We start from the raw sequence: 26,258 nt of genomic DNA on the forward strand, positions 1-26,258 counted from the left end.
TATTTATAAACATGGTCGTGCCGCAGGAATGAAAGGGTACAGAGTATTATTTCTGCTGTCTTAAGAGCATTTTTTTATCCTCAAGTTTCTGTCTGAATGTATCATTTCATTTTTGCATCGTGACTAATGTCTAACTAAATTTATTCAATCTTATTTGCGTATAGATCTTCTATGACCTGGTTCGGCAAATCAACAGAAAAACCCCAGTACCAGGCAAAACACGCAAAAAGTCCACCTGCCAACTTCTCTAATACACAGCTGCACTCTTGCTCTGAGCCAGGTGAGTGGGTAGGTGAGGGGTCTGTGGTGAAGGGGAGGGGCCTATGATGGAGGGGAGTGGTCTGTGGTGGTGATCTCATGCCGTTTAAAGAGGTTAATACCTCTAACCTTTTTTTTATTCCAGGTCTGATGAACTGCTGTCCCTCTCAGTGGTGCCAGCATTCCGACTTTACTAAACCGACATCCAGCAGACTTTCCTGTGTGGCCATAACCCCTTAGCAACAGAAATCAACTGACCGGCCAATCAAAGATACCACGTCAGTTTTTTTTTTTTTTTTGATTTTTGTTTTTTGTTTTTTTTTGCACATGGATAACTGTAATTGACTGCCAGTGCTGCAAAACGAGAGATTTTTACTATATAAATATATATTCTAATCATATGCAACTGAAATAAAGCAAGGCCCAGAACCTACACACACAGTATTACTGCTAATGAAAAATACACCTTCCTTCAGCCACCATTGTACATGTAATAATCTGATGCCTGACCCAGCTGCACTCACTAGGGTTCATTTTGGCAAGTGCTATGATGACTATTATATACCATGATAAATATGTAGTGGTGCTTTGGATATGTATATATAAATCACCACTATTTTAGCCAGAGAGGAAGTCCAAAGAGCACCTATATAGCCAATTTCATACAGTTAACTTTGCTCCTTGGATATTTTGTTCTGTTTCCCTTTTTCCCCTTGTCTGAATCTCTTTTCTTCTTTTTTTTTAAATCACTAGATTTTGTTCTACCGAAATGCTATATTGCGAATGCTATTAATATGATTTTTATCTTAGGCAAACCTGTGGATACAGTGATGTCTGTGTAAAGAGAATATAAGTACACTTTTCTTTCACTGTTATATTGTCCTTAGCCTGAGATACTGCCTTCAAATTTGCTTCTCCCCAGGAAAGTCGCACAATATTTTCAAGTCAACCTTTTATTATTATTTTTAAACGTTTGTATAATGGGGGTTCACAGCAGGGTTTCTGTTGGGAGGGAAGGATCAAGTTCGGCAAAAGACCTACAAAGTGAGACTTCAGATTCTGTCACTGTCTACATTGCCTCAGATTTGAGCCGTCATGGCCGCCGTTTCAGTTTGAGCCATCAGGTTCAGGTCAACTTGCACACTGTCCTATTCCTCTTTAAAGAGTCCTGATCTACAACAGGAAATATATATATATTTTAACATGAGGGTTTTTTTAAAGACAAAAAAGTAAGAGTAAGAGAAATCACTCTCCGTGCTTCTGTCGCTGTAGATCCTCACTGTAATCTCCCTTTCCCCCATCTCTGCACCCCAACCCTTGTCTGCTCATGCATTTCTTGTAAATTTAGGATATAAACAAAAATTTTGTCCAATAAGAAAAGAAAGAAAAAAACATTGCCTGTTAGTGATTGTTTCTCCTGTGTAAACATTTGGGGAGATGTTACTTGGTGGACAACTAACTGTGGGTTTGTCAGTAATGAATGTTGGGCAACTTTTTTTAAAAGACCGTCATGGTCAGCTGGTGGATGGAAAGGTTTTTTTTCTGTGTTTTCTGCTGACTTATTTAAAAAAGAATGCCTTGTTGCTTTGTATGCATTGAAAAAAAAAACAAAAAAAATAACAACAAAAAAAACTCCTGGATGTAAAGACTGTGTGTATATGTCCCAGAGCAAGGCCACAGTGTTTGAAGTGCAAGACCAGTTGGGGGGGCGTGGCCAAATGTAAACTTCAAAAAAAAAAAAAAAAAAAAAAAAAGCCTTAATTAAAGTGGTGCAATTTTGTACAACCTCGCATCTGTAGTTCAATAAATCGGATTGCCATGCAAGGGCTCGTAGTGAAGATCTACCAGCCGAAATGTTTGTTGTGTTACTTTTTACTCTTGCCAGTAACGTTAAGGTGTTGAAACCCTTCTCCTATCATTGCCCGGAGCTGGCTACAACATGTTGGCAATGTTGTGAGAATGTTTTGTGTGAGTTTGGGGAAAACAACGTCGGCGCACGTCTGATGCGAGTTGTGTGGAACCTTCTTGAGTGGAAATCTGCATCCTTTTCAACTGACTCTACGCTGTAAATGATGCCACTGATTTTGGGATCAAACTGTAAAATTTTCAGGTTTGAATATTAGCATGTGAGCCTATATTTTTTAAAGGTGAAAAGTATATTAAAATGAATGGAGTAAAATCTCTTTGATTACCTCGCCCTTGTTTTTGTAGCCTTTGTTCCGTATCTCAGCAACAGAATGCTTGTATGTGTATGGGGGGGGGAACTCAAATGCGAAAAGGATTATCTCTTTCCCAAGTAGTTTCAAGTAATCGGCGTGGCAACAACGGAACGGAGCACAGCACGGACGCGTGTGCACTATGACCCGTCGGTATGGTTTCGAAATAATTTTAATTTTTATCAAGGTTTGAGTGTTAATCTTAGTGCCCCAGAGTCTCAAAATGGCTGTCTGAATTTTTACTGTCCAATCATACACCTCAGAGCTGATTGGCTACATTAACCCTTTGGGTGCCTAATCACTGATGCCCCCAGGGCGTTACTGTAAATAAGGGATGGGGTTCTCCGGTGACCATCCTGGTTCAATGAAGTATTGATTAAATGAGTGTTGCTGATGCTTTCAAAGTGATGTGTGAGGTCTCTGGCTTTCTGGCCACTGATGGTTAAGGGCTTAGACCATGGATACTCAAATTTGGACTTTGAATCCAAATCCGGCCCTGGTTTTCCTTTCCTCCAGGTAATTAACTATACAATTAGTGCTACTGATTGGCCGGACTGTATTCACACCTGACTCCCAGGTGAAGGGAGGGCGGGCAACCAGGAGTTCTTGGACCCCGAGGGCCGTGATTTGAGTAATGGGACTAGATGGGGCGACATGGCTCAGGAGGTAAGACCGATTGTCTGGCAGTCGGAGGGTTGTTGGTTCAAACCCCACCCTGGGCGTGTCGAAGTGTCCTTGAGCAAGACACCTAATCCCTAACCCCTAACTGCTCTGGCGAATGAGAGGCATCAATTGTAAAGCGCTTTGGATAAAAGCGCTATATAAATGCAGTCCATTTACTGTTTACCAGATGATGGGAGTGATTTCATGTGAGAGTCTGTCACAGGAGGATGGATCGTATTGGAAGTACGCTAGCACAGACTGCCTAAAGTGATGGTCTGCTCCATGTTCATAAGGCTGAACATCATCTTTGCTGTCAGAAGGTATCTGTGTGCCTGAATAATAAGTATTAATCAGGGGGCTTGGATAAATATCACAAAATAATATCCATAGCTAGCATGGTAATGCAGATGGCACTGAAACCTCATTTCCAACCAGAACTTAATAGAAGAACAAAGCACAGAGGACTGAACAGAAGGAAGTTTTGGAGCCGATCATCAGGTTTGTAGATTCTTGTCTGCGCTTAAGTTGGTTTTTTGTTTTATATTGATAATGATTCTTTAGTCAATGATTGCATCATTTACCTTAGTCACAGAAATATTTGGTTTTATTTAGATTTGTCTTGGTCATTCAGGCTACATCATCCATTTGCATGGAAGAAAATAAGGTTAAAAAAGGTTTTGAATGTTGGGTGTGAATTCAAACGTTCAAATCTCAAAAAACCAGGCTCCCAAACATTCAGATTCCATTTTTACAATGCCCCAAAATTATTACAAATGTGCACTGAACATCTAAGCTACTTGGGAAAAGGAGTGGAAGTTGGATGCCATTGATTCTACCTGTAGCAAATCATCATTAAAGGATAGGTCTGGTGTAATTTTTTTCCTGTATTGTCAACATATGCTACCTACAATGTTTCTGCCTGACATGCAATGCAGCAGGCCCAACAAACATAACACGAGAGTTCTGGATATTTTTATGTAGTCTGTGGTCCTTAGGAACAGTAATGGCTACTGCACCTATGTTAGTAGTATTTTCAATGATCGTTAAGAGCATCTGCTGGTTTTCTCCACTGTATAAAAGTGTTGTGACATCACAACATGTTTGAAGGGGGCACCCGGATTTGAACCAGGGACCTCTTGATCTGCAGTCAAATGCTCTACCACTGAGCTATACCCCCTCTCTTTCACCTGCAGGGAAACGCAGAATATCAACTTGTACTCACAAAGTAAATATTTGATTGGTAAGGACTTCCAAAATCCACACCCACTAGTATTTTGCCAGTCTAATCTAAGGTTTGAAAAAAGGTTGTGGCTAAACAATTGTTGCTTATCTAAATACAGGTACATACTCTCTGTGTCCAATGCAATCTGAATTTAGAGCAACCCACTCAAATAAAACAAGTTGCCAAGTTTCAGTACGGTTTGACACACACAGGCCATCTTGACCTAACATAAGAGTTGTGGAAATTTTCATTTAGCCTGTGGTCCTTAGAAGAAAGCTACCAGCACTGTGTTCGGTAATTCCGGTGACCGTTAAGGTACATCAGGACATCCACTGGTAGTTCTCCAACGTGTAAAAGTACCGTTACAGGTACATGACAACAGGGGACACCCGGATTTGAACCGAGGACCTCTTGATCTGCAGTCAAATGCTCTACCACTGAGCTATATCCCCTTCATTTTCCACACAAAATCCTCATCCCTCTCTCCTCTCCTCCTCTATATCAGCTAAGTGTTAGAAACTGTAGTTCGGGGGAGAGAATTCTATAAGAGCAGCTGACCTGTCTATGCTATGTTAAAAACCTGAGATAAGGTCGCAAATAAAAAAGGAAGGGGGTATAGCTAATTATGCCAACAAAATAATCACTTAAGTGGGCCAAACGGTTACACAAAATGTAAAATGGCGTAAGCAACTGATTCACGATTTATCAAGTATAACTGGTGGTAATGAATAAAACAGTCAAACAGAAAGATATGTGGTTTATTACCTTAACGCGCAAGTCTTGAAAATTCACTTCGCATTCATGTATCGCCTTCTAATGGCAGAGAATGACAAAACACCTAATTCAACAATATTTCCTGGTTACATTTATGCATTGAAATTTGCATGGATCGGCGATTGTGCATAAAACAATTTGCGGTGGGTTGACTGCGCGTTTATTTATCAAACGCATTGAATAACACCTCTCTCACACACAACTGAGAACAAAATGTAGTATTATGATATTTCGTACAGTCCGGCGCGGGTTTTGGCGAGGTATCGGAAGTGACGTATTTTTGTGATGTCCTGTGGGCTGTTTTTTCGAATTCGAAGTCGCAAGAGAGGAGGAGGAGGCCGCGTCGAGTATGGCGGACGGTGTGGATCACATAGATATCTACGCGGACGTCGAAGAGGAATTTAGCCAGGTATTTATACTTTAAAGTATTTTCATACCTAGGCCAGATTGCCGTTACATCTTGGATGAAACTTAAATTTTGCGTATGAAACGTCAAACCTTTACACTGTTCGTTCCGAACCAAGAAAACAATGCCAGCGCTCGCTGCTTGGTGCATAAAGGGGACATGGAAGAGTTTATTTAAAGATTACTTACGTTCACGGTTCTTTAACTTGTGGCATGCAACTATTGTTTGGTCACACGTCTTAACCCTAATATGTTGCTTGCAAGATAGCTAACGTTTCGCGGCTGCGATGTGCGTTTTTGTTCTTGTTAAGTAACATTGGCTATTGCTGCTGGAAGTGCCTGCATGGTGAAAGCTCGTAGGATCCGCCAAACAACGTGTAGCTCCGCTTCATTGTTTGTGTTTGAAGGAGTTGAAAAGTGTCGCGGCAAGTAGGGCCCAGTTATATTGAGGTTCACATTTTGATTCCCTATGTTCCTACCTTTGACTTCTATAGCTAGCTAGCCTGTTGTGGGTTGCAGATTACGTAAGAATTACAAGTCTTTGTATTGTCGGCCTGTGTTGCTGGCTGGCTAGCTGCTAACCCATTCTTTCGCTAGCCAGCCAAATTAGCTCGGTAACTAGTTGATGCCCAATCCATCGCAACTCTACCCAAAGTCAGCTTGCATTCAACACAATAAAGTTCACCTTGCAAAATAGCCTCAGTTTGATCCAAGTATAAGGAGTTGAGCTGCATAGCTAACTTCGTTTTCATGCCCATTCTATCAAACGTGTATGCGTGTTGTAACTCAAAGGTGAAAAATATTAAAATTCAATAACCCGCCATTTAATGGAAACGAGTAATCGTGTTGCTCAGTATTCATTGTTCGTACAGTTCTCCGGGAATATGTATCGCTTTTCTGAATGCATTTTGCAGAAGTCTTTAATCTTTTTCTTGAACTATTTAAGTTTAGTTGCATGTCAGTGGTAGGCCTACATGTCATTGCACTGTATTCATAAAGGCTACACTACACCAAAGTCAGAGTTCATATGGAGGGGAATTATTTTGAATGCGGGTTAATATTTATTTATCTTGGTGTATTGTGCACACGTCATTTTATCATTGTATTCATCCTAAGCCAAGCTCTGGTTTTGACAGTATTTTAAAATACAAATAGTTTGTTTTCCATATTTTTGTATACTTGATACAGTTTCTGTATATAACCTGTAGTTTTTAATAATTCAATTTTAATAGAGAGAAACCCTAGGCTATTGAACTCCCAGGACATATCCTGAAAGATAAAGAAATCTCCAAGCTTCATTCATTGTTTTGATTTGTTTGGTGCCTTGTGTGTCTATTAGTGTATTCAAGGTCTTACAGTCTCCAGTTATCAGACTTTAAAACACTGTTCACTTGATGTGGTGTCTAAATTTCCCTTCTAATCCTTTCAGTTTGAGGCTTATAGCAGATAGTGTTATTTGTCTGGATGCTTAAGCTAATGGCCTTTCTTCAGTCACTTCAGAGATTTCACAGTTACAGAATTGTCTTCAGATATTTATGAGGACTGCATCCATGGCCAGTCAATTAAAAATTATTTTCTGAATGTAAATTTTCTCGTCAAAATATTAAGATCAAACCCAAAGAGCTACATATTATGGAGCTGTGCATTGATTATTTGTTTGAGCTCCAGTCTCAGGAACTGGCGGAATGCAGATTTTATAATCAGTTTTCTTTTTTAACAGGATGTATGCCTTGATGAGAATTAATTTATGTCACTTCCATGGAGTAAAACGACCTTCAGTAATGTTGAAAAATGTCTCCTCGTGTTCACTATGATTCTCTGTTCCAGTATTATTTCATCCCTGGGGGAAAATAATGCTGAAATACCAACAAGTAACATTTACATATTAAATATATCTGCTCAACCTTGATTCATTAATAGCATTCTCTATATCAAATGTCACAACTTAAAATCACGTGATTGGCACAGGTTAAATCTGGTTCCACAAAAAGGTCCCAGGCTTTGTGAAGTTTGACTCAAACTGGGTTCTACTCAAGCATAGAAACTGAAGTTCTGATTGTTGGAATCTTGCATTTAAAATTATTTACAAAGCATAAGAATTGAATTTAAAAATAAACAATCTCTTGTAGATGTTAATTATGAAATCCCATTGGCAGCCAGATATGATGTTGTTCTGCTTACTGTACTTTGTAAAAAATCAGAAGCAGAAAATAAAGAGAGAAACGTTTTTTTGTGTGTCGCGCAGGAAGCAGACTACAATGTCCACGAGCAGATAGACCTGTACGATGACGTCATCTCGCCCTCTGCCAACAACGGGGACGCCCCGGAGGACCGGGACTACCTGGACAACCTCCCCGCTCCTGTGGGCAGCGAGGGGGGCAAAGGCGCCCCGCCCAATGTGGTCTACACCTACACGGGCAAGAGGATCGCCCTGTACATCGGAAACCTCACATGGGTGCGTTCCTCTCCAAATCTGTCGTCAGGACGACAGTGCGTGGCCACGCCCACCGACGCTTGCATTGCTGCCAGAAAACTGAGATTTTGTAAGAAGCATTTTAGCCAACGGGGTCACGTCTGAGACCTGACCTTGTACGCTGAAATTGTGCTTTACGTGTATTCAGTTTAGTTTTTGAGATCTACAGTATGCTGTAGCGTGTGGTCGTTTCTCTCCTTTTTGACTACATTTTCTTCTGTACATAACTTTGAGTCATTTAATGTTCATTTAAAGCTTATACACATTTGAGTGTGTCTGTCTGTCTCTCGCAGTGGACTACTGATGAGGACTTGACTGACGCCATTCGCTCGGTTGGTATTAACGACGTGCTGGAGATAAAGTTCTTTGAGAACCGGGCCAACGGCCAGTCCAAAGGGTGAGAGCACCGACCCGTTGCCTAATTTACCCCTCATTCCTGCTGGGTCACCCTTTACCGAACCGTGTCAGGGGTGTTTTGAGTTAGCCTCTTTAATAAATTAAGAACGGCGTAGAATCAGAGGGTGTCCTGTCTTATCCAAAAAGGGCCGGTGTGGGTGCAGGTTTCTGTTTTAGCCACAGCACGAAGACACCCAAGTCTCCTTATCAAGGTCTTGATTGAAGGCCGTGCTTAGTTAATTAGTTGACTCAGGTGGGCTAAAATGAAGACCTGCACCGACACCCACCCCTTTTTGGATAAGATTTTTTGGATGGACTCTGCTTCCTTGAACGACAAGCGAGTATTGCTGCTCTGCTGCACTCGCTGGCCTGGTCCAAGTGCAGTCCTGCGTTTGTGATTTTTAGTTACAGCTCCTCTCTTGATCTTGAAAGGCTGTAGAAAGGCTGTTCCTTTAGCTTAACAAAAAGCAGGTTTGGCCTTTTTGCCATTTTGCTTTTGTCTTTAAACTGATACTTTTTTTTAATTTTTATAGAATGTCCACATTCAGGATTTATGATTCAGGATGTGCGATTATGGTTGAAATTGAAAACCTGCATGTTGGAGGGAAAGCACCATGTTTGGACCTAGAACGTCTGTCCAGGGTGTTCTTTCTGTAGTATTCAGCAGTAAGATTTAGTGTGTAAAACTTCCCTCAAGGATTTTAGGGTAATTCAATACATTTAAATAAAAAATTTTTAAAGCTCTTTTTTTTATATCACAATTTTGGCTGGATGAAATTATTTTTTGTTTCTTGAAATACCCCTCTGGTTTTCGAGCGGTGGCCTAATGAAAACAATTCCACTGTTACCTCGCTCCTTTGCTTTGAGGAGCTCACTTTTTGTAGGACTTATTTTTTTCCTTTTTTGGTCAACAGCTTTCAGTTTGTCTCGTATGGACACTGTACATGTTTCTCGTCTCAGCCTTAGTAACCGGTTAAAACGCACCCCTGTAGGCCTGCGGGAACGTGTGTGAATTTGGACACCCCTGGTTTGTGATGTTCCGGTCTTCCCCTCCGTAGGTTTGCCCTGGTGTGCGTGGGGTCGGAGTCGTCCTCCCGGAAGCTTCTGGAGCTCTTGTCCAAGCGGGAGCTCCACGGGCAGAACCCCATCGTGACCCCCTGCAACAAGCAGTCGCTCAGCCAGTTCGAGATGCAGTCCAGGAAGAGTATGTGCGACGAGCTCTGAGTCTACAGCCGTGACCCCCAACGCTGCGGGGGGGGTGGGGCGGGGGCGTCTGTGATCGCGTCTGCCACACACACACACGCACGCGTTCATACACACGCGCACTCGCACACACACACACATACACTCGCACGCGCGTTCACACACGCACGCGTTAACACACACACTCACACATGCGCACTCGCACACACACACACACGCACGTTTGGCCTATTTATGCCTGGCGCTGTCCTTGACTTGATTCCCTGTATTGTGATTGGCTCAAATTGAGCGGAGAGGATGTTGACGTCGCCGGGGTGACCTGCCTTGAGCAAACACAGCGCTGCAGAGAGTGGCCTATAAAGAGAGTTTTATCAGGTTGGAATGAATGCATTACAGCTGCTTTACAGGCCTTGTGACAGTGCCCAGAGCTGTTAACTGGGTGTGTTTGAACTGGTATGGAAGTGTCAAATAAGCAGCCTTTCTACAGCAGCGCTCTGTAATTTTCTGTAATGGGACCGTTTTTATTCGTGGCGCACTGTAACCACAGTAGTCATGAATGTTTTGAAGCGATTGTGATAACAGAAATAAGAAAAATGAGAAACTCTGGTGCTACGTTGCTGAATTATGAAGGTGCATGGAATGGAGGGGAAAACGTAGTAACTGCGATTAATAAGAGAGATTTTAATTGCGACTAGTAAACATTTATAGGTGGTATGAAAAACCGTTGATCGTTAAAAGCGTTGGGGGGAAAAAAAAAACCCAAACTCCCATTGTTTTCAGTCGCCAGGAGTGATTGTGACATCACCATCAGAATGTTCTGGCGAGACCATTCCAGTCACTCATTTGTGATCTTGTGCCTTAAAAGGTTAATGGTGCACTATTGTCGCCTCTCGCTCTTTTTTCCTGTTGGTCCAGGCACGCAGTCGGGACAGATGTCCGGAGAGGGCAAGGCCGGCCCTCCGGGCGTAGGCCCCCGCGGGTTCCCCCTCGGGAGGGGGAGGGGTCGGTTCCCGGGCCCTGGCGGCGACCGGTTTCCCGGCCCTGTGGGTCCAGGTGGGCCACCCCCACATTTTCCAGGTAAGCCCCCCCTGCACCCATCCTGGATAGCATCAGGTGCCAGGTACGCTCCAGCTACAGCCCGAGAGCCTGTGGTTGGTTAGGGGGAGGTCACCTGCTCCCCCTGGCTCCGCCCCCTAACCCAAACCCCCCCGCCCTAAGCAAGCCTCCCTGAACCCCCAGCGTGCTACCCCAACGTCTTGCTTTTAGAAATGGCCGCCCTCCATTTGTATCGGTGCGATTGATGAGGGGTGCACAGCTGCAGCTATGGTTGTGCGATTACCCCTCACCGCCCTTTTTAAAAATTTCTTTTTTTTCTTCCCCCCTCCCCCTGCGTTGGCGCCTGTGTTAGTGCCTGCGTTAGTGCCTGCGTTGGCGCCTGTGTTACGGCCTGCGTTGGCACCTGTGTTAGCGCCTGTGTTCGCACCTCGCCCCAGGCGCCGGTTGTGACTGTACCCCCCTCCCACCCCCCTCCCCCCACATTGGCGCCTGTGTTCGCGCCTGTGTTCGCGCCTCGCCCCAGGCGCCGGTTGTGACTGTGGTCTTTCCTTCCCCCAGGGTCTGGGATGAGGCCCTCGGAGCTCATTAGGCACCAGGACAGCCATCTGATGGAAATGAATTTCAATTGCTTCCAGCCAGGGCGGGATGGGAACTGGCGACCCAGAGGTGAAACAGCCTCGTCTCCTAGCGAGATAACGTCCTTAAAAGGCATGGTGGGCGGTTCCATCAAAACAAAAAAAAAAAAAAAACCCCAGGGATAGTGCTTTGGTTGGACACACCGGACGCTCCTAACCTCCTGTTGTGGAGTAGCTCTTCCTAGAGCTTTCGACTTGATGTGTGCCTGGAGTGTCAGACAAAAGTACTTCCTCCCACACCAGGGTTTCCTTTTTCAAATACTGATTGACTAGTTTAAAATTTTTTTTTTTTTTTAAGTACATTTTAAGCTTTGCATAACATGTTATGAAAGAATGTGATGACAAACCATTCGGATGAATAGCAGAACAGCCCACCGTGCCCTTTAAAGTGAACCCCCAGGGTTTTTGGGTGGGTTCATACTCTACACTGTGGTTGTAAGCTGCTTCACTTTTGGGCCCAGGCTCTGCTGGTGTGCTGGTGCTGGAAGGCCTCGGGTTCTGGCCTCGGTGCCCGGCCGGATGGGCCCAGCCCTGGTCCTGGTCCTGGAAGTCCGCTCTTACAGAGCGCGATTAGAGGGTGCGAGTGCAGGCCTGATCTGCATGCTTCACATAGAGCAGGGCTGGAGGAGACCCAATCATACGCCGGCACAGTGCTAGCCACGGGCGCCCGGACGGCCAGCAGGAGGCGCTAGAGCTTTAAACAGTGCTATACATCTCTACCCCCAACTACCCATGAGCACCGTTTAAACAGTGCTATACATCTCTACCAACTGTACCCCTCCCACTAGACCGTGAGCACCGTGAAACCAATTATGCGCCGCTCCTGTGGGGCTGCTGGCCACATTTGGCTCTGGCACGGGTCGTGTTTGGCCCAAGACCGTGGTGCTCGCTCTTTTACCGAGTGAGCTACCCAGCAGCCCTCCACGAGTAAACATAAGACTTTGTAACCTAGCGACCTGACCTGTGTTTTCAGTGTTCTACTCTAGAGAGTGAGCAGATGTTAGTATTGAAGAGTGCCGCTTTTTGCTTGGAGGAGATGTGGTCCAATGAGGAGGCTTTCTATATGAGGTCCTGGAGACAGGAGGATTTCACAGGAGCGTTAGGAGCTGACGAATGTGAAGATGAGGACGGAATGCAAAATGACTCGTTTGTGGTGTTTCTTGTGGCTGTGTGAAGCTGTGCCTTAACACTGTGTGTCCCGATGAGGTCAGTGGGTACGTGTTTATCGGGGGTGAGAACCTGCGGCCATCGCAGTCATTTTGGTGGGAAGCCCTAAAAAGCTTTTGACTCTTTGCACATATGGGGCATCACCACTGTGGAGTAACTTCACAGGCGACATACCTGCCATCCAAATTATAACATCTCAATAATGGGTTCTATCGAGCTATGGCAGCATGAAATCGAGAGTAATTGAGATGCCCATGGTGAAGTCGAAATTTGGTTGTTGCCAATGTGTAAAAGATGGACATTCATTTTCTGTTAAAACGGACAATGCGTAAGTAATCTGTCCTTTAAGCCACGAGTCTGTCACTGTCCTCCCTTCAGTCTGGTGGGGGTCGTGAGTAGGGAGGGATTATGGACGGAGGGCCTCAAAGCAGAGCCGAGCGATTCAAAGCCCGGGAGATCGAGCTGTGGTCTGGTGGCTGAAACACAACCGCCACCTAATGTTTTGAGCCACTTGCTCCTCAGATTCAGCGACTAACTTTTATGGTCTTCTCATTTCTGTTCTCTTGCATTTTGGGCGAAAGCTGATCTGTTGCCTTCCAGGGCTGGTGATCTCCTGCAGTTCTGCTGTTTCCCTTGTGTGAAACCGTCTGTGCGGTCGTGTTGGAACATGCACTCATTCTGCAGTGTTCTCTGTGTTCTTCTGTTCTTTCTTTAGGTGGCCTTCAAGGACCTCCACGGCCCCCACCGGGCCCCCCCGGGCCCCCAGGTCCGCCTGGCCCTCCCCCGCCCGGACAGGGTCTCCCCCCGCCCCTCTCTGTGCCCCCGAACCGAGGGGACCGCCCCCCGCCTCCGGTCATGTTCTCGGGCCAGTTCGGCCAGCCCCCCATGGGTCCCATCCCCCCCGGCCCCCCTCCCCCCGTCCCGGGCTACGGCCCCCCTCCCCCGCAGCAGGGCCCCCCTCCGCCCGGCCCCTTCCCTCCCCGCCCCCCCGGTCCCATCGGCCCGCCCCTCGCCCTGGCCCCCCCCCCACATGCCGGGCCCTCCCCCGGAGGCCCGCCCCCTGCCCCCCATGTCAACCCCGCCTTCTTCCCGCCGCCCGGAAACAGCAACCTGCCCTCGTCCGATGGGCGGGGCCCCCCCTCCAACGACCCGTACGGGCGCCCGCCTCCGTACGACAGGGGGGAGTACGGTCCCGGGGGCCGGTAAGAGTGCGCCTCCCACTCCGAAAATCAGACAGAGCAGCCGTGCGTCTGGGCTGCGTGGTACTGCCAGTCACGTGATCAGTTACCGCCCCTGTGGGGCGTATCAGTGTTATCTGTAGGGTTCCTCAAAAACAGCAAGGCCTTGCAGCTTCCATTTGATTGGAAATGTAAATCACATGATCAAACAGGCTCAAATAATAGCTGCTGATTGCCTGTCTTATCAACACCAAATAATTTTTTACCCATACACCCCATGGCAACGGATATTCTTTTTAAAAAGGTGGCGATTTGTTATTTCTTGCAGCCCGAGTTTCTGTAGCAGGCAGTGGCCAGCTAGTGCATGTAGAATTTCGTGGTAAAGTGGGCGTCCCTCCTGGCTGATGTGTAAGTGATGTGTGTTTAGTGAAGGTCTGACGAGCTGCCGTCTTCCTCCTCCTCCTCCTCCTCCTCCTCGCAGGGAGATGGACGCCGCTCGGACCCCTCTCAGCGAAGCGGAGTTCGAGGAGATCATGAACCGCAACCGGGCCATCTCCAGCAGCGCCATCTCCAGGGCGGTGTCGGACGCCAGCGCGGGTAAGCCACGCCCACTGCGCCGTCCCGTGGGTCTGTGCTTGGGAAGGTGGAGTTAGAACTGCTGAGTCATTAAATGGAACATAGCGTAACAACTGTTTGCATTTGAAGATTTTTGTATCTTTCATTAAGTCTGTCATGAGTTTGAAGACATGCTTGCATACATTTTGTGAGCTGAAATTAAATCAAAATTTGTCATCGATCACAGCATCATTATCTCATAGTCGCATTGTCTGCGTAATGCATAGGAGCATTTGATAGTTGACAGACGCATGATATTCTGGGCATGTTTGGGTTTGCTAACCGTCTCCCCCCCCCCCCCCCCCATGCAGCTGATTACGGGAGTGCGATCGAGACGCTGGTCACGGCGATCTCGCTCATCAAGCAGTCGAAGGTGTCGGCGGACGATCGCTGCAAAGTCCTGATCAGCTCCCTGCAGGACTGCCTGCACGGGATCGAGTCCAAGTCTTATGGCTCCGCCTCCAGGTAAAAACCCATCAAATTGGACACTTGGTGAGGATGGTGTAGGAGGTCTTTGTTGAGGGCGGTGTGTGAGGTCTCTGAGGGCGGTGTATGAGGTCTTTGAGGGTAATGTATGAGGTCTTTGAGGGTGGTGTATGAGGTTTCTGAGTGTGGTGTATGAGGTGTTGGTGTTCAGGGAGTGGTGTATGAGGTGTTGGTGTTCAGGGAGTGGTGTATGAGGTGTCGGTGTTCAGGGAGTGGTGTATGAGGTGTTGGTGTTCAGGGAGTGGTGTATGAGGTGTCGGTGTTCAGGGCGGTGTATGAGGTCTTTGAGGACGTGGTGTTTGAGGTGTTGTTCCTGTCTGAAAGGAGGGAGCGGTCCAGGGAGAGGGACCACAGCCGCTCCCGGGAGAAGAGCCGGCGCCACAAGTCGCGCAGCCGCGACCGCCACGAGGACTACTACCGCGAGCGCAGCCGCGAGCGCGAGCGGCACCGCGAGAGGGACCGCGACCGGGAGCGGGACCGCGACCGCGAGAGGGAGTACCGCCACCGCTAGGCCAGGTTTGTACTCCCGCCCTGTCCGCCCCTCACCCCTTTCGCCCCGCAGGGGGGATCACCAAGCCTGCGCCGGAACCCGCCGCTGACGGTCGCCGAGAGCAGGAGCCTCAGGTAGGTCCCACAGGTAAGCCGAACGAGCAGTAGGTCCCACAGGTAGGCCGAATGACCTGTAGGTCGCACAGGTACGCCGAACGAGCAGTAGGTCCCACAGGTAGGCCGAACGGGCAGTAGGACCCACAGGTAGGCCAAACGGGCAGTAGGTCCCACAGGTAGGCCAAATGGGCTGTAGGTCCCACAGGTAGGCCAAACGGGCAGTAGGCCGAACGGGCAGTAGGTCCCACAGGTAGGCCGAACGGGCAGTAGGTCTCACAGGTAGGCCAAACGGGCAGTAAGTCCCACAGGTAGGCCAAATGGGCTGTAGGTCCCACAGGTAGGCCAAACGGGCAGTAGGCCGAACGGGCAGTAGGCCCCACAGGTAGGCCAAATGGGCTGTAGGTCCCACAGGTAGGCCAAACGGGCAGTAGGCCGAACGGGCAGTAGGTCCCACAGGTAGGCCAAACGGGCAGTAGGCCCCACAGGTAGGCCGAATGACCTGTAGGTCGCACAGGTACGCCGAACGGGCTGTAGGTCCCTGAGGTAGGCCGAATGGCCTGTAGCTGCCACAGGTAGGCCGAATGGTCTGTAGGTCCCACAGGTAGGCTGAGCAGCCTGTAGGTCCCGCAGGTACAGCTTCCTGTAGGTGCCACAGGTAGAGTAGCCAGTCAGTTCTTTAATTCAGTTCAGTTTTATTTCTGCAGCGTTTTTATAGACATTGTCGCAGAGACGCTTTACAGGAAATGGGAAGATTAGCAAAGAATGAGCCTGAACCTCCCCAAAAAAAACCCAGAATGTGAGGTTAAAAAACAACACTGGCCAGTGTGATGTCATTAAAGTCAGGATAAATGCTGATGGGGATTCTGCTGGAGCTAATAATCATACAGGTTGGGCAGATCACAGCCTGAGGTATTAGACTAGCTGGTAAGCGTTTGGAAATCATCTGGTACCATTGAGTTTCATTGGTTTTGGTGCATTTGTTTCGTATGTATGTGTGTGATTCCTGCACTTCCTGTGTGGCTGTTCTGTAGAAGTTTCCCACAGAAGAGCTGTATATGTGCTGTATAGGTATAGGGGAATCTCTGCACACCTGTATCATGGCGGATGGCGTACCTGCCGTCCCAGTACCCTGATGCTTTGTTCATTCCAAACCCACATTCTAGAGCATTCTGCTGTTTTGTGTGGCCCTACGTATTTTCCAGTGGTGGTGCCCTTTGCTAAAATGAATGTGAAGTGCATTTTTCTCTCACTGATCAGCTGTGTAGCTTGGATTCCATGAGTTCCTCTATTTAGTCTGGGCCATTGGTCCATGTGTGCTGTGGGCAGGGGTGTGTGCTGTGGGCAGGGGTGTGTGCTGTGGGCAGGGGTGTGTGCTGTGGGCAGGGGTGTGCGCTGTGGGCAGGGGTATGCGCTGTGTGGACGAGATCTGTTTGGGTCAGGTCCCCTGTATGATGTAATGCATTGTCAGGGCTCGTCTGCTGATCGATTCACTGAATTGTATTGCAACTGTCAGTGTGTCATGCAAATACATGCGGAATATACTCCATGCCCTTGCTCTGTCCATTGCAACACCGACTAAAATAACTCTGAAAATTTGTTTTGTTGTTTTATATTTGTTTTGTTTTTATACCCGATGCAAGTACACGCGCATTGAGAGAACGCAACCACGCCGGGTTGCTCCCATGCGTCGTTGCATTCAGAAATGTGCATTCCAGAATTTATAACGCAAAGCAAGCGTGTGCTGCAGAACCATGCGTTTCATAGCACATTCTGCAGAACCATGTGCCTCTCATTTATATTTGTATTTGCTCATCTGTTGCTGTAGATCGGAACATTTATCACAACATTTAAAATGAGCCAGCTCTCAAACCCATGCACAATATCCCCACCATGTGGCTGGGCTTCTAGTCCTGTACTCTTCCAGTTAGCATAGTTAACTGCACTGGTCTGGGAATGTCGTTGGGCCGGTCTGACCCTGCTGCACTGGGCAGTTTTTAAACGATTACGGTCTGCTATGCAGTCTTATGAAATCTCGTTTTTTAAATCATCAAATGAATTCATTCATTCATAATCAGGTGAATGGCCTTTAAGTCCTGTGAGTAGCTTGATTAGAGCGTCTCCTGAATGTATGTTCTGTACTGTAATGTAATCTCTGCTTTGTCAGATTGGTCACTGGATGTGTTCATGGTGTCAGCTTGTGACCAATTTTCCAGCCTAATTACTGCTTCCATTCCCTGAATTTCACTATTTTAGTCATCATTTATTAATACACAAAATGGGAGGGTCTGCAGTGATCTTCTGCCAATTTGAGAAGACTGATTTGTAACCGCAAGTGGTTCTCAATTTTGCAGTGGCTGTGCGTAATATTTTATTTATTTTTCATTCTTGGACTTTTAAAAATGAAACTAACATTTTACATGTTAAGTTGCTGTTCCATCTGCCATGCTAGATGTTGGATCAGAAGGAATACGTTTGTTTCATGTTCTGCGTTTGGACTGCACAAAGTTTAGCAGTAACTGGCTTTTATGGAAATTGATTTCAGAAGATTCATTGTCAGTCATCTCAGCTGTGTTGTTTGGTATCCCGTTTGATTTTTGTAGAAGTACCATCTGCATTATGCATTAAAATAATTTTTTAGAAATTTAACCAAATTTTCCCAAATGTGCAGGGATTTTATCTACCTGTCAGTTGTTACCCATTAACTGCAAAATGTTGACCAGTACATGCAACGGCAAAAATAAATTGGGTGTGCCACTAATTAACTATTTTGCATTAATGCCATTTAACTTGAAAATGTTTTTCACATGTATTGATGACTTTAATCTGACATTGTTGGGTAATTTTGTGGTAGCCTTGAATGTACAGGCTTTTAAAGTAATGACTCGGGTTTTTTCCCCACTCTTTGGCAGTACACTGTGTAACATGTCTGCTCACAGCATTATTAATGCTAATACTAGCTAGTGGTGTGAGGAGCGTTACTACTTGCCATCAGTATTGGTGTTTGAATTAGTCTTCTACAGACCGCTTGTAAAATGTCTGCACTACCGGTCAAAAGTTGTAGTACAGTTTACTCATGTTTCAGTATTCTGTTTTTAGTTTATTTTAAGCATTTTAACTTTTGTAATTAAAAAGAAAAGAACAAGAATATTTGAAAACAGGATAGCGACCTAAATTTTGGAGTTCGTTACACAAGCTATATTTGGTAGCATAAACAGGTGAACAGATTATTTTCTTTTTCCAGCAAGAGAAGTAAAATCAAGCTAGTTTGTGACAATTTGGATAGAAAGGACAGAAGCAATCCACAAGAGCAGCTCATCTGTGGGAACTTTCAGAATCACAGGATTGCCATTGTAGAAAAATTCCATGAATATACGCAGCAGTTATTACTGCAAAGGGTGCCTATTTTGATGAATCTTGGTCTGCAAAATGAAAGGTGTGTTTTTATAATCTCTGCTGGAACATTGTGGGTGCACTGGAACTTCTGACCTGTAGTGCATATTAATTGGGGAAAAAACACAAACACCCATTTATGTGAGTGGTTAATCTTGGAGTGGTGCCTTCCCTGTACAACCCATGGTCTAACCTGATCTCTCGAAATAAAAGGTTTTTTCCCTTTAATCTCAGTGTTTGCAGATCTTAACGTGAAATGTTTCTTCTGTTCATTCAGTGTTCCAGGTGTCCTTGTAGACTGAAGAACCTAGCCTTAAAAAATGTTCTGTTGGTAACTTTGGTCATGTTTGCAGGCAACAGCGAAATGCTGACACCCTTCTTTTAAAATCACTGTTCCATATGTGCAAATATAAGTCACGGATCCATGCACAAATATAAATCCATTATTTAATATCTGAATGTTCTGGGCCACCTATTCCAATCTGACCATGAATGTCACTGTAATCTTACGACTTATTGTCTGCGGGGGAAACCCCAGCTAATGTTTGTGTTTGTGCATGCCATGCATTGTCCCGAGAAATATATTGACAATTTGATAAGCAGTTGTTGAACATCCAAACAAGTATGTATTTGGGGATTATTTTAGGTTCCCGTTTCTTATAAAATAAAAATGGATTTCTGTACGATTTAAAATATTTTGTAAAGACGTGGACAGTTTCGGGGAGGGGGGGGGGGAATGAGTGTAAAAAGTAATGATAAAAATGTTAAATATGGGTCGGTACTTTTAAGGAAATTAATGTGTAACTGTATGAATCAGGTGCAGTGATACGTTTTACATGTGGACTCGACCAGTGATCGGTGGGGGGGGTGGGGGCGGATTCTCAAAATTTGTGTTTTCCAGCTATTACTCATTTAAAATGCATTTTAGTATCAGCATGAATTTATCCAATTGACTTTGTAGCAAACAAACTAAATTCAACTGCTCACAAATTGATGGATCATGCCTATGTCATAAATTGTCACGATTGGACTCTTGTAAGTGCATTCTACCCTGACTGGTGTTTAGTTTGGTTTTTCTTGCTCAAGTACGTTCTCACATTTTCACTCAGGAGCCAAGCACCATAGGTACATAATGCGCCCTAATGTGTTCACTTATCTACTTATTCATCTTTTTATTACTAAATCCGCCGGGTTTTATGAAAATTGGCAAAATAAGAGACTATAACCATACAGCAATGTCAAAGCACATGCTAGTGCAATGTAGCATCAGGTTTTAAATAATAATAATAAATGTAATAAATCTTATTTTGCAGAGAGCTCAGGCTTGACCCCATGGCCTGCTCCCGCATTAGAAGAGTATGTGTGTCCTCTTGCTAAAATGCAGTGAACACCTGCTTAAGTGGCATATTGCTCTGTGCTGTAAAACTCCCTAATGCACTGCACATACAATCTGATATCTACATACACCTGGGCTCATAGAACCTTTCTGCAAAATGGCACATTAGTTACCTCATGGGGGTGGGGGTTAGTTGTTTCTTTTCCTTGTTAGATGCACAAGGATGATATTCAACATCTGCACAATAACTCTTGGACTGATTTTCCTCATTGGGGCACTAGACCATGTGCTTATTGGCTTTTTGAGGCTGTGGGTGCTTGGCTCCTATAATTGCTGCTTGTAGGTACAATCTTAATTTGCATTTGTGGCTTTTTACCTGTTGGACTAGTTTGAAAATGATTACAAACCGAGATTGTGTTTTCAGCTTGTGCGGTATGTGACCCGTCCTGCAACTTCATAAACTGCTCCTCAGTTGACATTCTGCCTTACGTATGGTTTGATCCACTATATATTGTACTGTTTTATGCTTTTCTGTGAAGACTTTGAAATGTGTGAGGCTTTACTGGTTTGTTTTTCCAATGTGCATGCATACAGTGTATTTGCCTAGTGTGTTTTGATTGCAAATGTCTTCAAGGTGCAATGATTCAACACTTGCCTTGTTTCACTCCTGAGTTTAGACATTTTTAGCCCTATTCTCTCACATGCCTAATGTCCACATTTGTTAATCGTGTGGTGTGTCTGTCTTTCTGTCTAAGCACTATTGGTAAACTGCTGTGTATTCTTGACAAGGGGAAGGTTGACTCAGGGATATGCATTTCAATTCCCGTTTTGTGTAAATTTACTGTCGGATATGTGGGATGGTTTTATTACATAAAAGTGTTTGTCAGGGCCTTCCTGTTCAGATTGTGCTACGGTACAGTGCGGATAGATACATTTCCACATTCAAAGTGCTTAACAGCCTTTTTGAAATTTATAACCGCCCTATCACAGCCCTCTTGCATTTTCTGCAGTTATTGTAAGCATGTTTAAGGTCCCCAGTTTTGTTACTGAAAGTGATACCGGGGTGTTTGCCAGGTCAACTCCTCCTTATCTGCTGGCTTTGCCATTTTGTAAACATTTCGGTTATTTAAAAAATAATTCAAATTGTTGAACATGACAAAACAAGGTTTTTTTTTTTTTGTTTTGTTTTTTTTTACATTTGTGTTGCGTTTAAATAATCAGCACATCGCCAGTCACCTGTATGGCTAACGCGTTGTTAAATACATTTTTAAATACTACATCTGCATTTTAAGTTTTGAGATTTGCAAGGTTAAAAGCCCAATAATTGGTTGTTTTTTTAGATGCTTTGACAAGGAAAAGTGAATTCCTCTGAGTTTAAACTTTAGTTTTCTTCCAATGCGACTGCATTACTGATGCTGAACAAGGGGGCTGATGATGTCACTGCCAATCGACCAGGATGCTGACCTGATATTACTGGTCCCAAATTACAGCCGAGGGCCTTTTCTTTTTTCTTTTTTTATTCGATTTTATTTTGTTTCCGTCCCGCTTAACTGCATGTCCCGGGTCCCCTCCCCTGTTGGGTTAAAAGTGAGAGAGAATGTGTGTTAGGGTGACATTGCTGGGCCTGCCCCCAAAACCAAACTCCTCCCTTCGTTCTGACACGTTTACAGCTGACGGAAGAGGAGGGACCGGGACCCCGCCGGTCTCCACGGTAACGAACGTCGTCAGGGAAACAGCCCAACCCTTCACCTTCGCCCCAGCCCCGCCCCCCGGAAGGAGCTGCTGTTCGCGGCGCACGGATCTGGTTCACGCTGAGCCGCGGTAGACTGTATCAGGTCCTGCATTCATGGTAAAAAAAAGAAAAAAAGCAAACAAAAAAACAAAACAATCCCATGGCTCTTTTTATTTTCATCACTGGTAACCATTTTATTTGTTAGGAATGACAACCTGTGCGATTAAAAAAGAAAAAAGAAAAAATTTGGCTTTGCAAAAACCTAAGAACAGTAAGTCTACCAGAATTGTTCGTCCCGCCAGAAAACGCAAAACTCTTTTTTTATGGCTATAGCGTGTAATTTGTGATTAGAAATGTTTTTATAGGGATTTTTTTTTTTCCTTTCTTTTCCTATTCCCCATTGTAGCGTCCTCGTTTGGACGATGTGTGTAAACGTCGCTGCTTTGATTATTAACAGGATAGATTGTGTTGTAATAAAATCTTTTGCGTGGGCTGAAGGGCCTCACTTCTACGTCGCATTCCTCCCCTGGCCTGGCCCTGCTTTCACTCGTGCTAAATCTGTCCCCGCTTTCAGTCTCTCCTTTAGAAGGCTTTCGTTTTTAAACTGGTCCAGCCTTGGTTGGCAGAAGGTAATATGGTCTGTGTTCAGAAACACTTTTGCAGATTCTTTTCTTTTTCTTTTGTTTAAAGTTTTTTTATTTTCCTGTTTGTTTACTTACGTGACTGAACCTTTCTTTTTTTTTTTTTTTACATTGAAAAGATACTGATATGCAAAATTATCTCTGCTTGATACCAGAATTGTTGCACATTCAAGTAAGTTTGGTACCCAACTAAGCTCCCCTAGTCCTTGAATTAGGAGTGCGGTTCAGCTGCTCAAAGGCACTCTTCGCAGGTGTCCCAGGTGAGATGCTACGGTTGTGCCTTTGAGTAGACTGTTCGACGTACGCACCATCAGTAAGTATGCAGCCAATCCATCCGCACATGGTGTATATTCTCTGCAGGTTTCCTGGCTACTGTGAGCCGCTGATATGGTAAACTGCATCGTTGTGGTTTTGAACAGTTCAAGAAAAAAAAAAAAAAATTAAAAGTTTTTAGCAGCTTGTATCATTAAGCCTGGTGTTACGTGTCCTTAGGCCGAGAGACTAAATGTCTAGGGACGGTAGATATTTGGCACAGCTGAACACAGACTATCAGAAAGCAGGGGGCTGTTCTAAAGTAAATGTCATTTTCGACCCTAAATGTCAGTGGTATGGTCTTCAGTGATCTTTTGTTTTTTGTTTTTCTTTTTTGTTTTTTTGGTTTAATTTGAAAGGCTGTCACACATTTTATTAAGTTCACATACACATTTTGACTTATGTTAAAAAAAAAAAAAAAAAATGGATCAAAGCAAGCCGACTGAACATCATGATTTTTTTAAAAGATAACCCGTGACGTGGTAGCGTTGTCTTAAATGATTGTGGTCATGTTGAGTATCTGGAGGTAGTGATAACTACAATTTAGGCTTTATGACCAGTTTGGAAGTTAAAAATCGATTGTCTTGTACCCATTAAAGTTGGACTTGTCTGTCTGCACAGTTCCTGGGCATGCTATTTTTCAGTGGAGTCAAAAGTTGATGTTGTACAGCTTGTTGTGAATGTCGTTCTAGCAGTAAGTCGTGATGGTCCCAGGTGTTAAGTCTTCATAACGGAATATGAATAAATGTCATGCTTGTTTCAGGAAGACTAACAGTTATAAAAACATGTGATCACTCAGTGTCTATAAGATAAAAAGATGTGTTTCAGGCACACATATGGGGGCTATGGAATTACATGCAAATATGGACTCATTTCATGTGTTAAATAATAACTTCTGAATAATGGGTTTAAAATGTGGATATTTTGTGACAAAGTAAATGCAAGAGAATCGATTGGGCAATTCAAATGATAATCCACCTGTAAGCAAACTTCTCTGTTCACACTCAACTTAATGTCCCTGGGGTTACTTTCAAAATGCTCAATTTTTTATGAATACACGCTTTGAAAATGTGATGTTTTAAGCACCCGATAGAATATAGGTTGAATGACGGCGGAATGGTACTGCTAATTATTTTTGAGGGGGGGAAAAGTAAAAAATAAAATCTGTTCACTATAAAGATGGGTAAGGGACCTGTGGAGACAGAATGTGCTCGGGCTTAGCATTACTGCATTGGTCCAGACCTCCCACAGCCACATAAGGTTATCTGCAGCCTAATCTTGTAATTGTGTTCTTACCGTTTTCATTCCCATGATGCACCAGGAAGGTAGATTGAAGATGGAGAAATGTCTGCTCTTCGGTTGGTTGACGTATCTAGGATATTGTGCAATTAAACCTGTCCTAGTTTAATAGCTCTGTCATAGCTAGGTGGTCAGAATATTTATAGGTGCTGCTAACACCTTTATTTTTTTAGGCATTAATTCATTCTCTGCTTCCCGCATGGGAATCGTCACCTGGAATTTCTGTCTATGCAGACAAATTTGGCAGAGTTGCAAATGATGTCTTTCGCTGCTTGGGCTATTTGACTATTTCACTAGCAGGATAACTAGACTTTAACTGTAATTGTCTGAAGTTGGCTGTGGCCATCACAGAGTAAACGGTAACATTGTACGTTTTCGGCAGGTCATAAGCATGCATTTTCATTGGCTATCTTCAGGAAAGATTAAAGATAAATACCTTCTTCCGTAGAGAATCTAAGAGCAGTCATTTCTCCAGACAGAACAGGTTCAAATTTTCTGTATGTTTTTTAAAAAATATATCAATCTTGGGTTGTCCTTGCACGGGCTGTAACAGTGGAAAATGTTGCGATAAACAATACCTGTGGCTCAGGAGGATTAATAGTGTGCCCTCTTGCCGTCATTCTGAAAGGTTCAGCTAGGGCGTCCATCCCTATTGTGAAGGTTATGGGTGTTACCACTGTTGGTGTCAGTAATGAAAAATAAAATGTGCATTGGGTAATTGCTAAGAAACAGAGGGTTTATGATCCTATTTCACTGCTGTGGGCAGTGTTAAAAATATTCAAGACAACATTCTTTTTTTTAGCGTGGCATTAAGAAAAGCTAAACTGGGAAAGAGCACTTTTCTTTCATCCACAAAATGCTTAAAGTTGTTCAACCAAAAACTGTTTTACACCTCCATTTTGTAAATAGAACCAAAATGGCCGAATGGCGTCGTCAATTTCTATTCCGTTCAGCTGTACATATGGAAAGTAAATCCATTTGCTTCTTCTCAATTTTTCTTAAAGGGATCCTTCAGGTTGCTGATTTTTTTTTTTATCTTCTTGACGTGATGCTCTTTCTTTAGGTCTTTAGGTTGAAATTGGCACCAGGAGGGTCAGGAATGTTTTTAAATACACACTGTCCTGTATTAAATGTCCTCAATAAACTACTTTTTACTAACTAATCATTTTGAAATCACTGCAAGCCTTTATGACCTCTGTGTTTCCCCGCTACCCTCAAAATGTTGGTGTTAGATCTTCTCAAAATAGCTGTGACCGGCAACCTGTGAATGCTTTCAATTGGTCTGATAATTTTAAAAAAATTTTTTTTTTTTTTTTTTTTTTTTAGAAATTGTGTTTGTGAAGGTTTATTTCAGAATTTGCCATTAAGACATGTAGTGTTTACAGATGTATTGTATTTTTGTCTTTGCAAGTTTAAATGTGTAATATAAATTTGAAAAGGTGTTTGATTGCAGCACTTTCGAGCATTCCTCTTGCTCAAAGAGGTTCATCTTCCAGGTAAGTGTGGTTTAAAAAAAAAAAAAATTAAAAAAGTACAGTTCTGGGGGGGGAAAAAAGTTTTTGACCTAAATTTTGATCTTAAAGTCTTTGCTTCTAATACCAATTAATGTATTATACCATTTAATAATCATCATTTTTGGTTCTTGAATATTTGGTGGATTCACAACAAAATGAAAATTTCAGACTATTTGGTGGATTTAGCCATTTCTAGATTCTTGATGATGACTAGCTTGGAGAGTCCAGCAAAACACTTTCACCTGGTGTTAATTTTCAATTATTGTCCTTGAATATTCATATTTGCTCAAAGCCTCGACCGGGCTTGCATGCCTGAAAGTAGTCATTTTGAGGTCCAGTCATCCTGCCGAAGCATGGCAGAGAAATCTCATGACTAGTACTACATAGGTCAAAGGTCATTGGTTTTAATGCATTTAGACTACCTCAAGTTGTTCCTCTATTAAAAGGAATGACGTTTTTAAATTGTTGGCATGCATTACCATGGTCACTCTTAGGCCCCTATTGATGAATGCTGTTTTGTGCAGTTTAGATACCCAAGTCATCAGGTGTTTGTTTGCTTGGATTTTCTTTTTTTTAAACAATAAAGTGATTTAAAAATTATTGGTGTGTGGGATTTGCTTTATTTTACCAATTCCCCTGATTTCAGAAATGTTCAAGTGCAGCAGTGGGGGTTGTGGGGTG

General features: G+C 44.0%; 2 protein-coding genes and 2 non-coding genes across 7 annotated transcripts in view; 2 read left to right on the forward strand and 2 right to left on the reverse strand.

The window, feature by feature from the left end:
- LOC135258784 (ras-related protein Rap-1b) overlaps positions 1-2,453 on the forward strand; it is a 42,688-nt gene extending 40,235 nt beyond the window's left edge. Inside the window, exons 7-8 of the mRNA XM_064342365.1 lie at positions 165-280; positions 404-2,453. Of these exons, the coding sequence (XP_064198435.1) occupies positions 165-251 (87 nt within the window). The 3' untranslated portion in view covers positions 252-280; positions 404-2,453. The remainder of the gene's footprint in view (positions 1-164; positions 281-403) is intronic.
- A 1,789-nt stretch (positions 2,454-4,242) lies between these two features.
- Positions 4,243-4,314, reverse strand: trnac-gca (transfer RNA cysteine (anticodon GCA)). Its single transcript has one exon. It is a non-coding gene; the product is annotated as a tRNA-Cys (tRNA).
- Positions 4,315-4,739: 425 nt separating this feature from the next.
- Positions 4,740-4,811, reverse strand: trnac-gca (transfer RNA cysteine (anticodon GCA)). The gene has a single exon. It is a non-coding gene; the product is annotated as a tRNA-Cys (tRNA).
- Positions 4,812-5,385: 574 nt separating this feature from the next.
- LOC135258785 (cleavage and polyadenylation specificity factor subunit 6-like) lies at positions 5,386-26,175 on the forward strand. Of its 4 annotated transcripts, none has more exons than XM_064342366.1 (11): positions 5,386-5,542; positions 7,784-7,993; positions 8,305-8,408; positions 9,466-9,611; positions 10,517-10,687; positions 11,225-11,332; positions 13,184-13,670; positions 14,128-14,243; positions 14,573-14,726; positions 15,072-15,263; positions 21,750-26,175. In XM_064342366.1, the coding sequence occupies exons 1-10, from the start codon at positions 5,483-5,485 to the stop codon at positions 15,256-15,258; spliced, it is 1,743 nt and encodes a 580-aa protein (XP_064198436.1). In that variant the 5' UTR covers positions 5,386-5,482; the 3' UTR covers positions 15,259-15,263; positions 21,750-26,175. The 4 variants fall into 4 exon arrangements, with proteins under 4 accessions (XP_064198436.1, XP_064198438.1, XP_064198437.1 ...); XM_064342368.1 differs by having other exon boundaries at positions 15,075-15,263; XM_064342367.1 differs by having other exon boundaries at positions 10,520-10,687.
- Positions 26,176-26,258: the final 83 nt, after the last annotated feature.

The sequence above is a fragment of the Anguilla rostrata genome, chromosome 7 (assembly GCF_018555375.3).
Source record: "Anguilla rostrata isolate EN2019 chromosome 7, ASM1855537v3, whole genome shotgun sequence".
NCBI classification, from domain to species: domain Eukaryota; kingdom Metazoa; phylum Chordata; class Actinopteri; order Anguilliformes; family Anguillidae; genus Anguilla; species Anguilla rostrata.

Bases quoted from the DNA above. Each gene is read 5' to 3' on its own strand.
- LOC135258785 (XM_064342366.1), top strand. From the start codon at position 5,483: ATGGCGGACGGTGTGGATCACATAGATATCTACGCGGACGTCGAAGAG. The intron at 7,994-8,304 runs GTGCGTTCCTCT...TGTCTCTCGCAG, and splicing joins ACATCGGAAACCTCACATGG to TGGACTACTGATGAGGACTT. The intron at 10,688-11,224 runs GTAAGCCCCCCC...TCCTTCCCCCAG, and splicing joins GCCACCCCCACATTTTCCAG to GGTCTGGGATGAGGCCCTCG.